General features: G+C 46.5%; 1 protein-coding gene across 6 annotated transcripts in view; it reads left to right on the forward strand.

Annotated features, from left to right (window-relative positions):
* Zfyve26 (zinc finger FYVE-type containing 26) overlaps window positions 1-8,919 on the forward strand; it is a 64,700-nt gene extending 55,781 nt beyond the window's left edge. For all 6 annotated transcript variants that reach the window (XM_052739455.1, XM_052739459.1, XM_052739460.1 and 3 more), the window contains 6 exons: window positions 49-248; window positions 1,246-1,387; window positions 2,292-2,351; window positions 3,182-3,364; window positions 3,941-3,985; window positions 6,811-8,919. In XM_052739455.1, the coding sequence (XP_052595415.1) occupies window positions 49-248; window positions 1,246-1,387; window positions 2,292-2,351; window positions 3,182-3,364; window positions 3,941-3,985; window positions 6,811-7,014 (834 nt within the window). In that variant the 3' untranslated portion in view covers window positions 7,015-8,919. The remainder of the gene's footprint in view (window positions 1-48; window positions 249-1,245; window positions 1,388-2,291; window positions 2,352-3,181; window positions 3,365-3,940; window positions 3,986-6,810) is intronic.
* The last annotated feature ends 5,266 nt before the right edge of the window (window positions 8,920-14,185 follow it).

Genomic DNA, 14,185 nt, shown 5'->3' on the forward strand with positions numbered 1-14,185 from the left:
CGACACCTCTGATCTCTCCTAAACCTAACATTCACTTTCCAATCCTAGGACCAAGTCCGGGCTGCCATGACCTGTATTCGGTTCTTTAGTCACAAAGCAAAGTCCTACACAGAGCTGGGAGAGAAGCTCTCGTGGTTGCTTAAGGCCAAGGACCACCTGAAGATCTACCTCCAAGAAACATCCCGCAGCTCTGGAAGGAAGAAAACCACCTTCTTCCGGAAGAAGATGACTGCTGCTGATGTGTCCAGGTATGGCAAGGCTGGGGAGATGGTCAGTGCAGGGCATGTGTCCAGGTATGGCAAGGCTGGGGAGATGGTCAGTGCAGGGCATGTGTCCAGGTATGGCAAGACTGGGGAGATGGTCAGTGGAGGGCATGTGTCCAGGTATGGCAAGGCTCGGGAGATGGTCAGTGCAGGGCAGGAAGGCTGGGGCCGAGTGTCACTGGGGATGAAAAGGCATCAGCCTTGGATGATAGTATCTGCTACAGCCTGGAAAGCTACTGTAGGAAGGGATTAGGATCCCATGCTACAGCCAGACTGAACCCCACATTCCTTACAATGAGCAAAAAAGGTCCAGCACAATCTCTCTCTGATCTCTTTTCTTCCTTGGTACACGTCCGCCACTGGCCTCCAGCATCCTTGACCCAAGTGCTTTCTTCTTTTATGCTGGTCTGTTCAGAACATACTATCTAAAGTAAACGCTTAGCCAGGCATGGTAGTACACGATGAAGCAGGAGGGTCAGGAATTTGAGGCCATCAGTGTAGCTAGATCTAGTCTCAAAATAATAATAATAATAATAATAATAATAATAATAACAACAACAACAATAATGTAAACAAATCTTCCACCACTCTACTTTATTGTCTTCTTAGACTCAGTCACTAAACCTCTTCTGTGTCTGGTTACTGTCCATCTCTCCTCAAGCCCGTGAGCTGGGCGAGCAGGGCGCAAGCCTCCCCTCTCACTCTTGTACCTGCCACGAAGATACTCCATTAATATTTGTTGATTCAGTGCCGGAACTTTGTCCAGTCCCACAGTGCGCCCTAACTATTGTATGTCTGGGGGGGGCCGGTCTTTCCTTTCTGTCTACCCATAGCTGTTTGGAGGGTATTTCAAGTCTCTTCCCTTCATGCCATTTCTTTGGTCTTTCCATTGCCATCTTCTTGTGAACCAGTCACCCAGCCCCAGATACCCACTCCTCTGAGAGCCGGATGAGGCTAGTCCATGCCCGTCCTGTCCCCATAGGCATATGAATACACTTCAGCTACAGATGGAAGTGACCAGATTCTTACATCGGTGTGAAAGTGCTGGGACTTCTCAGATCACCACTTTGCCTCTGCCAACACTCTTTGGAAATAACCACATGAAAATGGAAGTGGCCTGCAAGGTACATGTAGTGTTTCTCTGACAGACTGCTCGCATCTTTCAGAATGCTTATCCCAACTGTAATTATCTGATTCTTTCAGTTGTTTGTTTGGTGGCTTCCTCCCCACTGAAATGCGTGCCTCAGGTGGGAAATAAAGTCCACTGGGTCACTTGTATCTCTGGTGCCTGGATGCTCAGTAAAGTCTCAGCATGTATTTAATAACTGAATAAATGGCGTGTTGGCTCATATCTGTAATTCCAGCACTAGGGAGGCAGAGGTAAAAGAATCACTGTGAATTGAATTCACAGTGGATCTACATAGTGAGTTCTATTTTTTTTTTTTTTTTTTTTTTTTGTTTTGTTTTGTTTTGTTTTTCGAGACAGGGTTTCTCTGTGTAGCTTTGTGCCTTTTCCTGGAACTCACTTGGTAGCCCAGGCTGGCCTCGAACTCACAGAGATCCGCCTGGCTCTGCCTCCCGAGTGCTGGGATTAAAGGCGTGCACCACCACCGCCCGGCCATAGTGAGTTCTAAACCAGCCAGGGCTGTGTAGGGAGACCCTGTCTCCACAAAAACTTGATGGTGATGATGGTGGTGATGGTGATGATGATGATGATGATGATGATGATAAAGATAAATAGGGACCCTGATTTTTTTATTGAGAAGTTATTTTAATAATTATGATTCCTGGGGCTGGAGAGATGGCTCAGAGGTTGAGAGCACTGGCTGCTCTTCCAGAGGTCTTGAGTTCAATTCCCAGCAACCACATGGTGGCTCACAACCATCTGTAATGAGATCTGACGCCCTCTTCTGGTGTGTAGGCAGAACACTATACATAATAAATAAATTAATTAATTAATAAATTAATAAATAAATCTTCTTTAAAAAATATTATGATTCCTTTAAGCATATCTCCCTCTCCCTCCAGGTTATGCTGGGAGGGAAAAATGTGGAAGAGGGATTTGGAATTGCGTTCCGTGTTCTGCAGGTATGATGTATTATTCAAGAGTATGGCAAGGGAACCCACACCTGACGTTTCTGGGAAAGGCTGTTCTTTAGAAAATATTCTTGTCCCAGGAAGAGCAGATTTACATGTACGTTAAGGAGGAAATCAGAACTGGGTCAGATGCCAGAGTCTGTGCCACTGTGCCAAAAGTCAACCTTAGCATTTCAAAAGGTGTCAAGGAGCACATGTAAGACAGCTCCCCACAACTGGTTTACTGCAGAAATGTCACTCATCTGCTCAGCAGAACATGTCTAGAAGGAGTAGCCGGGACATCCCTGCCAAGCCCGAATCCTGTGGCATAAGGGCTAACCAAGACTAGGTTTAAGACATTTATCTGACAGGTTTCAGCAGTGAGTCTTGATAATCTGTTTCAACACTTGGGCAGCTGTTAACAGACAAACACCAGCTCCATGCACCGTTTCTCAGAGAAAGGTGAGTCAAGGGAGAGAGAATTGGTCTTAGGAAGTAAGTAGAACATCTTTGAAAGTCCATGGAGCCAGGCATGGTGGCACACCCTGGAATCTCAGTGTTTGGGAAGTGGAGACAGGAAAATCAGGCACTGAAGTCCAGCCTTGACCCTGTCCTGAAGGAAAGAAAGGCCCATGGAAGCAAGCAGGACGCACCATTTCGTATACTGAGGAGGCGGTTTTTATACTCACTTCTGACATGTTTGCCTGACTCCAGAGAGAGCCTTTCTCGCTTCCGCCTATCTGTGATATTTGTGTTCCCTGCGGTGACTGCTGTGACTGCGGTCACTTCCCACCGTGGGCATCTCCCGCTGCCTGAGCCCATCTTCCCACGTTCTGTCCTAGGACTTCCAGCTGGATGCTGCTGCGACCTACTGCAGAGCCGCCAGGCAGCTGGTGGAGAGGGAGAAATACGGCGAGATCCGACAGCTGCTCAAGTGTGTCAGTGAGTCGGGCATGGCAGCCAAGAGCGACGGCGACACCATCCTCCTCAACTGCCTGGAAGCCTTCAAGAGAATCCCGCCGCAGGTGCGCCCACTCCTGGACCTCTTGGGTCCACTATCTGCTTCAGGATCATCCCATCCTCATCCTCCTCCTCCTCCTCCTCCTCCTCCTCCTCCTCCTCCTCCTCCTCCTCCTCACTACAAGATCTATTTCTCTTTCTGACTCTCTGCACTCATGGTCTCCTAACAACTCTCTCCCTCTGTAGAGGTCCTGATTATGATGTCTGTCTCCAGAAGGCATCCCTCAGCATACTCTTGTCCAATAGTGTGTACTTGGAAATGTCTGTGTTCTGATGAGATAGATTGGAGGGGCCCTTGAAGCATCCTGCCTGCAAAACTGTTCCCTGTGACATGCTCGTGGGGTGAACAGAGCCACATCCATTTGTGAAAGCTCAGCTTGGGCCTCTTAGGAGATGTTGTTCCTTCTGCCCCAATCCCAAGCATGGTATTGTCATTAGCCATCACTCATTATTCTTAGAGTGGGAACTGAGGTAGTGAGAGGATTCAAGCGGGCAACCCCACCTCGGACCGGCTAGAGCCCAGGCTCCCAGGTGGGAGGTTCTTCTCCCTTTCACAGCTGCTCTGTCTCTGTCATACACAGGAGCTGGAGGGACTGATCCAGGCCATACACAGCGATGACAACAAGGTGAGCAGAAGTGTCTCCTGGCCCCAAGTGTCTCCTAGCCCTGGTGATGTTACTGAACGGATGCACGGAGGCTTCCCTTGCCCCCTACAGGCTTATGCTTCAGTTTCTTTGCTATCCAGGACCTAGACAGTACTTTAAAAGCTCCAGAGGGATAGAGAGAGGCAGATGAACATTGACTGCCCAAGCCTTTGCCTTCCCAACTCTTTATCCCTGAGACTGTTTTTAAATCTCCGTGTTATTCTGAGGTCTCTCATCAGATAGCCATAGGCAATCTCAGTTCCATCTTCAGGCTAACTGACTGTATGAGGTTCCTGATGGGGAGGGGGTCTCCTTATTCTGGAGAGAAAGAGAGTGCAATAAGAAAAACCCACTGTATTAGCTACTGTTCTCGTTGCTGTGACAGTATACTTAACGGGAAACAATTTAAGGAAGGAGAGATGTCTTCCAACTTAGAGTTTAAGGGATAAAGTCCACTGTACTGGGGAAGGAAAAGCAAAGTGGCAAGAGGTGGCGGCTGGCTGCTCACATTGCACCCAAAGGTAGAAAACAGAAAGGCTGGGTGGTCTTGGCACACACCTTTAGTCCCAGCACTCAGGAGGCAGTGGCAGGTGGATCTCTATGAGTTCAAGGCCAGCCTGGTCTACAGAGCGAGTTCCAGGACAGCCACCCTGTCTGTGTTTAAAAAAAGATAGAAAGCAGAGAGAGACCAGAAAGTGGGATCCTAAAACTGCAATACCCACCCCAAGTGACAATTTCTTCCAGCAAGGGTCCACCTTCCAAAGGTGCCACAACCTTCTAAATGGCACCACCAGTTACAAACCAGTTGTTCCACCACATGCCCCTGTGAGGTGTATTTCACATTCAAACCAAAACATCCACTCAGCCCTTTGGAGGACAGTGCTCCCTCGGGGCCCAAGAACTCTGCCCTGTTTGGGAAATGACGGGACCTTTTGCTCCACATTACCTCTGTGAGAAGTGCCAGCCAGTTTACCCCTTCATCGGTGTCACTGATGTGGCTAGTCGTGGGCGCCATCGTCCTGCCGTCTTCAGGAAGGCCTCCGGGCTAGAAGAGTCCTGAAAAAGCAAAGCCAGACCAGCTGACCATCAGGAGACAAATTTTCCAGCTGTGGAGTCCCTCGTGGTGAAAACTAGTGTCAGGCAATGGCTTCTTCTCCTACCCCAGAGCTGCTCCACTGTTCTTGCCAGGCCCCAGGCAGAACCTGCTGACCATTTTGTCCAGTCTAGATCCTAAGGAGAGCATGTTCTAAACATTTCTTCACCATTTGTACAACATCCCAGTGAGGTCCTTGGAAAGGATGAAATTCCCACATCCAAAACAGCGGTTACTTTTGTACAATCCGAATGAGAACCCAGGAGTCAAGAGAAACAGTTGTTTCTCTGAGTAACTATTCTAGGGTACTTTCAGGACCTCAGGGCACAGGTCTTGCCAAAAACTGGTTTGATCCATTTTTTTTTAAAGATTTATTTATTTATTATGTATACAGTGTTCTGCCTGCGTGCCAGATCTCATTACAGATGGTTGTGAGCCACCATGTGGTTGCTGGGAATTGAACTCAGGACCTCTGGAAGAGCAACCAGTGCTCTTAACCACTGAGCCATCTCGCCAGCCCCCTTGATCCATTTTTTTTATTCTAGATTTTCTAGCAATAGCATTCTCTTGAATGCTAGATGAGGGCTCACTCCCTAGGGTGACCTATCTGTCCCCCAACAGCAGTACCCAATTGCTTCAGTGAGCTCACCGCACACCAGATATTTTCTGTACTGAGAAGCTATCTGAAATCAGCCCAGAGAGACTGGCCAGCAAGACCCACACACATCCCAAAAAGATGAAGCATTTTATACAGAGCAAAACAATGTCTCCGACTGAGAAATAACTGTTACAGCAGAAAGGAAGCTGCCCGTGAGAGGTCAGCTACAGCTTTTGGAGACCTTGTTAGTGCTCGCCCAGAGTGATGAAGGCCTGGTGGAACCAGAGCCAAGGAGAAAGGGTTCTTGAGTCGTGAGATGGAGAGTGTGGAGATAACATTATCCCGCACGCTGAGCTGCCTTAGCTCCAAACAAGAGGAGTCCATTCCAGTCTCACTGGGGTGATATCTTAACTAGACCTTTTCTAATTGTGTGTATCCATTTTTCTCCCCATGTTATCTGTCAGTGGGCTTTCAATTCGAGACTGGGAATAGCTCAATGGTAGAATGCTTACCTAGCATCCATGGGCCCCAGGTGCAGTCCCCAAGGACCACCCACCCAAAGGTTTTTTTGTTTTGTTTTTGTTTTAATTCAGCGTGTTCAAAATAGAAAGGGGGAATCTGTAAACCCTTTGCAAAGGAAGGTATGATTATTTACTCATCCATTCACCCACGTAAGGCCCACTTATTGAACACTGACTACATGTGAAGCACAAAGGATATGCTGTTCTTGCTCTCATGGACCTTGTAGTCTAGTCAAGAATATCAGTTAATCAACAGATACCTATAAAATCACAACCTGTAGAGACTGGCAGGCAATTCTAGTTCTGATTCCAAAAAGAAACTGGAGGAATAGAGACCCAACTCTGCCTGCCCGCTTTGGTTTTTCAATTCCTGTCTTATCTGTGGTAGCTCCTTACATCAGAACAGAAAGCCATTCAATAGCTTGATGTCTAGAACATTTCAAGTTGTTGGGAAACAATAAAAAGCAAGGACCTAGCTATGAAGTTGGTGAGGGAGAAGAATTGTTTATCTGCCAGTTCTTTCTGGTGCTCTCTATGTCTGTTGATCTTCCTTTGGTGATCATTTCTTTTCAACTGTCTCGTACTCAATCACTAGGTCCGAGCCTACCTGACATGTTGCAAACTGCGGTCTGCCTACCTGATCGCCGTGAAGCAAGAACACTCACAGGCCGCCGCCCTCGTCCAGCAGGTGCAGCAGGCTGCCAAAAGCAGTGGGGATTCTGTAGTGCAGGACATCTGTGCTCAGTGGCTTCTGACAAGCCACTCCCGTGGTGCCCATGGCCCAGGCTCCAGGAAGTGACCCTGGGCAGCAGAACCCAGAGACCGCAGCCTGGGAGCTGTGGCCACAGGCACAATGCCACACAATGCCCTCCATCTCTGTCTTCCTGTGGAGTGGAACTTCTGGCCCTGCCCTAGGTTGGAGTGAGCAGGATGGACCCTACTTGCCTGTGTGGGCAAAAGCAGGTCCTTTCACACAAGTGCCCTGTAAAGTTGGAGAATCTGTGTTTGTCTGGAGATAGCCATCTTTCTACCTCAGAGTGACTGTGTGTGTGCATGTGTGCACTCATGTTTACACCCAAGCATTTTCTGAACAAATGAGACTCCTCTGTTGAAGAGAGGCACTTTACTTTCTACTTTCCGCTGGTCTGAAAACCTTCCCTGCATTTTTGGTTCTTAACCCAGGTCACCCTGTTTGTCCACAGTCCCTCCCTACTGTGCAGACACACTTTAGCAGCCCCTCTTTTTTTTTTTTTTTTTTTTTGGTTTTTCGAGACAGGGTTTCTCTGTGTAGCTTTGCGCCTTTCCTGGAACTCGCTTTGGAGACCAGGCTGGCCTCGAATTCACAGAGATCCGCCTGGCTCTGCCTCCCGAGTGCTGGGATTAAAGGCGTGCACCACCACCGCCCGGCCTAGCAGCCCCTCTTAGTCGGAGGGCTTAACAGAGAATTACAAAGCAATGCCAAAAAGATTGCCTCTTCTCCCTTTCCACAATTCCGAGAAAGCATTAGGAGTATGCCGTGGAATGTGACAGCTTTCCCGGCAGCACCTCTTACAAGCACAAGGTTTTCAGGTGCAGGCATCTGAAAGCTCTGGTGACAGCATCAATGGTAAGATCTGGGGATGCGGAGGCCAGGCCCCATCCCATTCATCCAGAGGGGAGGAAAAGGCAGAGCTGGCTCTTATCAGTATCCCTGCTGCAGGGTGGATGGGTAAGAACACATGACTTTTTTTTTTCAGAGTCTAGGGAAAGAGATGGTAGCCAGGATCCTGGGGATGAATGAATGGACGGACTCCGCCTATTTGAGTTCCATTCCTGTTTGTTCTTCTTGAATTAGTTAAGAAACCATTTCTCTATCCCTTATGCTTCCCTCCAGTCTCCTCAGGATCATGGGCTGGAATATGCAAAGACCTGGCTCATTGAGGCAGCAGTACACTAAGGGAATGGGGTTCACATCACAGTTAAGTCTATAGATGAGTCAGAACAAGGGGGTAAGAAATAAGTCTCACCCAATGGTGGGGGACTAGATGAGGGTTTAATAAGCATCTGCTTATCTTCCCACCTAAGATAAGTCAGTGCTCGAGAGGAGGGGTCTGTCATTCAGTGACTGATTTGCAAATGAGAGCCCCACGTCTCCCACCAGGCAGACCTCAGCCTGTTGGTCTCCCCTTTACTGCCAAGGCAACAGGAACTGGAAACTGAAGTCAATGTCTCTGGTGCTTTGAAGCCCTGTTCATTTCTTCTGAACCAAGTTTTTCTTAATAAACAACTGTTCATGGACATCTGTCGGAGTCCAAGCTTTGGTCCTATTGGAGAAGAAAGGCTGAAGTAAAATACTAGATCTCTTAAGGGTGCAGTCTAGCAGTGGCTTTCCCTAACTTGAGTCATAGAACACACCACCCAGCTCCTAAGAACCCCCATTGCCTGGTGTCCGCTTACTCAAGGCTGACCTTTTTGCACTGAGAATAAGCACTTTACACAGCTGGGTTGTAAGTCACAGCCCTTGATTTAGGGTGTCACAACCAGATTTCCCTGACTTTCCTAACTTGAACTGTAAAATAGGTAACCAGGTTAACAGAAGACTGCAGACCTAAGACATCACACTGTGGTCTCCAGCAAAGCAACAGTAACATCAGAACAATTGTACATGTCGAGGAGTTGTGTGTTCCACTACAACCAAGCCACAATAAACTGTCTGTCCTACCTATTCCTCGGCTTCATGGCTTTATTTATATAAACACAGGTTTTTAAAAGTTTTGTGTGAGTGCCTGTATGTCTATATGTGTACCACATCCATGCCTGGCACCTGTGGAGGCCAGAAGAGTCACAGAGGTCCCCAGGAACTTGAGTTACAGGTGGTTGTAAGCTGCCTGATAGGGTTGCTGGGAACTGAATCCAAGTCCTGTGTAAGGACAAGTGCTCTTAACTACCTAGCCATGTCTCCAACCCATGACTTCTGTTTGTTTTGAGACAAGGTCTCATGTAGGCTAGGATGGCTTTGAACTTGCTGTATAGCTGAAAATGATCTAGAACTCCTGATCCTCTTGCCTCCGTGCTCCTTGTTTCCGGACTCTTGCCTTTTGCTCATGTGTCCTGTGGAAAGACAGGATGAGAGGGAACGAAAGTTCTACTGACTGACTTTCTCTTGAACAATTCCTGTAGTGACTAGTGACTTTTCATTCAGTTAGGGTTTTCTCCAATTCCCTATGTATTTAAAAAAAATTTTTTTCTAGTGGGCTCCGGAAGTGTCTCAGTGGGTAAAGCGCTTGCCACGCAGGCCTGACAACCTGAGTTTGGTCCCTGACACCCATGCAAAGATGGAACGAAAGAACTGACTCTTCAGATTGTCTTCTGACCTCCATATACACACCATGGCATGAGTGTGTCTGTACACACACACACTATCCACATAAATATTAGTACATTTTAAAACCTTAAAAAGGGGCTGCGCATAGTGGTACACACCTTTAATCCCAGCACTTGGGGGGCAGAGGCAGAAGGATCTCTGAGTTCAAGGCCAGCTCTTCTACATAGTTCCAGGAAAGCTGCATAGTGAGACCCTGCCAAAAAAAAAAAAAAAAAAAAGAGGAAAGCTCCTGCTCAGCTCCCTTTGGGCCTGGAGAGATGGCTGATGGGTTAAGAGCACTGGCTGTTCTTCCAGAGAACCTGGGTTCAATCCTAGCACCTACCTACAGACTCACAACCATCTGTAACTCTATGTGGAGTCCCCTTTTTTTCCCTCCTGGTCCATTGGCCAGCAGTCCACAAGGACAAGGGGCAGAAGCAACAACAGAAAGCTTTGGATGACCTGTGACCATGGCGGAAATAGCCTTCCACAAGACAGCTTCAGTTGAGACAGCTCAGCTTTATTCCAGAGTGGGGAATAAAGAATGGGGGCAGTGCCTGGGGCATCACCTAATTTGCACCAAACAGCACGTTCCTATCCTAACACTCCTAGTACAAGTCTTAGTGATCGTCTGTGGAAGCACGGTCCTATCATAGTGCTCCGAGCACTGTGTAATTACCATATGGGCAGCAGGGGGCCAGCATTGCAGGGAACTGTGTCAAGGGTCACACTTATCTCCTCTATAAATCAGGCATCCGGGCTGAGACATTCTCCAGATAAGGTCAGATAGAGAGCAGGAAGCACCCTCCTCCAGGCAGAGGGAGTCCTCCATGTTGCTGAGCTTGAAGGGAGCGGCCAGGCCATGGCAGATTATAACCCCTAACCAGGAGGGCCTCCCAACAACTTCATATCCGGGGAATATGACACCCTCTTCTCTCCATCAAGGGCACCAGGCACAGACATACGGTGTACAGACTTATATGCAGGCAAAACACCCATATACATAAAAAAATTTTAATTATTTTTATAAAGTATTGTTTTATTAATGTGCTACAAATGTGATTCAATGTACAGCGGTTATCTGGCATGTGTTCCTGGGTTCAATCCCCAATTCCACCATAAAAAAAAAAAAATCTAAATTTAAAATCCTCTTAGTGTACCCTTTACCACCAGAAAACTTAGTATGTTTCCTGTCTGCTTTGGGAGAAGTGGTGGAGACAGGTGATACAGTAGGAGTAGAAACAAGACTGAAAAGTCCTTCCATCTCTGTTGCTCCCAGAGGCGACCAGTGTTACCAGCGTCTGGTGTTTAGTCCCAGGGCCGGGGTGCAGGGGTATTTTTCCACAACAAATTATGCTGCAATGAATGATGCTGAGTCAGAGGATATGTGCATTTGATAAACAATGCCACCTTCCATAGCAGTTTACTCTCCCACCAATGGGGTAGAGGGTGTCTGCTCACTCTACCACTCCCACCATTCTTATCCCCCAATAATTCACAGACTTCGTGGATTTTTGTTGTTGTTGTTGTTTTTGAGATAGGATCTCAAGTTCATAGATTCTTGCTCAGGTGATGGGAGACAGATGACATCCTGAGACCTTCTTAAAAGCTAATTGCCATTTTTCAAACTTTGTGATTCCTAGCATGACAAAAAAAAAAAAAATAGCCAACTACGTTTTTACTATCAACTGATCTATGGATTTTTTTTTTTTTAACTACCTGTATGGTATTTGAGAAGAGCAAAACTCAAGCTTAAAACTACTTGTCTTTCTCTTTGGGTCATATGTTTGCAGAATGATACCTGAGCTGAGGGCATTCGCATGGCTGCTGTTACCGTCTTTCCCCAGAAATGTGAGCCCATCCGAGTTCTCGTTCAAAACAAAACAAAAACAAATACATCAAACAAATGCTAAGGGTGAAAGGAGACCTGGAAGCATCTGCTGTGGCCCTGACACAAAGACATGTCACAACAAAGAACACTGGAACAGTCCATCTGCATGTAAGACAGATAAGCACTATATTTAGAAACCCGAGACAGGCTAAGTTGCCAGATGTCTTTGGCAGAGGCTTAGGCAAAGTAGATCACAGGCAATTAGACTCTTAATACCCAGGCAAGTAAATATCAATAGTCACATTACCCTAGCAGAAACGGACTCTTCTTGGTCTAACCCTCTCTCCTGTGTTGCGTTATTTTTCTTGGAGGAGATGTGGAAAGACATATATTCACCTGTCCTATGGTACTGATGGACAGAGCAAAGAAATAATTCCACTGAAGTGTAGCTAGGTGAATCAGTGAGTGTACTGGGGTTACTAAGAAAAGCATAGGGAGATCTCTGGCTTGAAGAGCCCATTGTGGCCTGGGCAATGACTCACAAAAATTCCCCCACCCCCTGGTAACCCCTCCACTGGCTGGACTCTTTGTCTCTGTGAAATTGACTATTTATATGTAGGTACCTTGTTTACCAAAACACCAAATATAGATGTAATTTCCTGAGATAGAAAAAGAATTATTTGTAAGAAAGTGAATAAAATGAAACTTGTTTAAATCAAAGCTAAAAGGGTACTGAAATGAAAGCAAGAAATAAATTTTATAAAATAAGTTTTTGACACCTTGTAAATCAGACAGGGCTATAACGATTCAGCTGGACATTACTGGTTCTCACGCTTCCTTCTCCACACAGACCATCCAGTGGAGAACTCAAGGACTTGAGGAGCAGAATACTAGACAATACTTTGAATGCTGGGAGGAAGCTGTAGAGAGGTGGTGCGTAGCCTGGGGGCTTGTTGCTGAGGGAGGCTATGGCCCAAGGGAGCACAGGAACAGCAGAGAAAATGATGGAGCCTGGCCTCTGCTACACATAGAGAATGATCCATGATAGCCATGCTTTTGGTTTCAAATGAGTAAATATGTTAAATATATAGCAAACAAAAAATAAAAGAAAAATAGCATGGCAGGACATCAGGTTAGGCGCTTCCATTATCCAGCAGAACAGCTCAAGAAGGCAAGAAAACAATCAGTCGAGTCCCTGGTTTATGACAAGGTTCCAAGCAGAACACCTTTCTTTCTTGTGAGACTTCCAATTAGCTATTCCCACAAGCGTTTTTATATTATATTTTATATTATATGATTACCTCCAGCTGTTCTTAAGGGCACAGATCAACTGACTCACCCTCCTGTTCTTAGGGACATCATGTTTTCACTGTCTGGCTGTTTCGCTGTCCTCCTTTTTCCTTGACACAAGGCCAGCCTGTCCTGGACCATGAATTTTAGGGGACACTTTGGGACAAACATGATTGGGTCTGGAATGGAGGGAGAACTACCTTGCTTCCAGAGCCAGCTTCAAACATAAACAGCATGTGGCAATTTATAAACATAATCTCCATCGCAGCATCTAATGCTGACTTCAATAGGAATATGATGCCCTGGGTTGGGGAGCCAGAGCAACTGGCTTCTTGCAGCCCACACACAGCTTTGTCTCTTCTGTCTCTATCTATCCCCCTCTGACTTATATGTGAACCCCACCTCAAGCTTGTCCTCTGCGTCACTGTTCACACTGCACCTTTTAGATCTCTTAGACCTGGCAGATTGCCTGGGACTCACGTGTGAACCTTTACACACATACATACACACACACACACACACACACACACACACACACACACACACACTCATGGTGTGCTTCACCACACAGACAGTAACTGGGTGTGCTTGCTTTCCACCTTCCGTGCTTCTGAGTCTCTGTTCCTGTTTCCAGCACAGAGAGGACATTCAGGGTCATCATCAATGCAGTGCAGGAAGTACTACTGTCTCTTCTGTCTTGTCTTGACTTTGAGCCTTGAGTTCAACGTCTCTCTCTCACACACTCACACACGCTCTTACACACACACACACACACACATACTCACATTGCACAGAAAGAGAGACTGGGAGAGAATAATAAAAGATTTTAAAGGCTACTCCCAGGGCCAAGAGAATAAGTGTGGATAAATATGATCAAAGTACCTCATATACATGTGTAAAAATGTCATAAATAAACCCATTATTTTTTACAATTAATATATACTAATAAAAATTTTAGGGCTATGTTGTATTGAAGAAAAGAGAATATTTATCACCAGTTGCCCTTCGGATGCCTCAGATCTGGGATCAATAAACATGGCTTCTTGGGCCAATGGGTTGTAACATTAGCCACATCTGCCCACCTCTTCTGGGTGACCTTCAGCAACAAGGTCGTGAGGACCACAACACAGAAGAACAGGAGAGCCAGAGGGAATGAGAGCCGTAAGTTTAGGGAGACAGATTGGAGGGGGCTTGCTCTTTTGGTACCTACATGCCAAATCTATCTGGTCAATCCATGGTGGAGCTGAAAGGCTCTGTATTTTAAGCCACACCTCTCACTTCTCATAATAAAATACTGGCATTGAAAGAAACCTGAGTGAATGCCTCACTTGCCCATCTTACTCTGTACCCAGACGAAGTGTTCTAAGAAAGTTCTGGATGGATGGGTGAGTGGCTCAGGAAGATGACATATGCCTCACTAGACTAACAGGCTGATTTCTTTTCTTCCATTTCTCCCTGAGAAAATACATGAGGCAATGAGATGAACACAAATCTTTATTTCTCTAA

This window comes from Peromyscus californicus, unplaced genomic scaffold, assembly GCF_007827085.1.
Source record: "Peromyscus californicus insignis strain IS unplaced genomic scaffold, ASM782708v3 Scaffold_15__1_contigs__length_86483966, whole genome shotgun sequence".
In the NCBI taxonomy this organism is placed as follows: domain Eukaryota; kingdom Metazoa; phylum Chordata; class Mammalia; order Rodentia; family Cricetidae; genus Peromyscus; species Peromyscus californicus.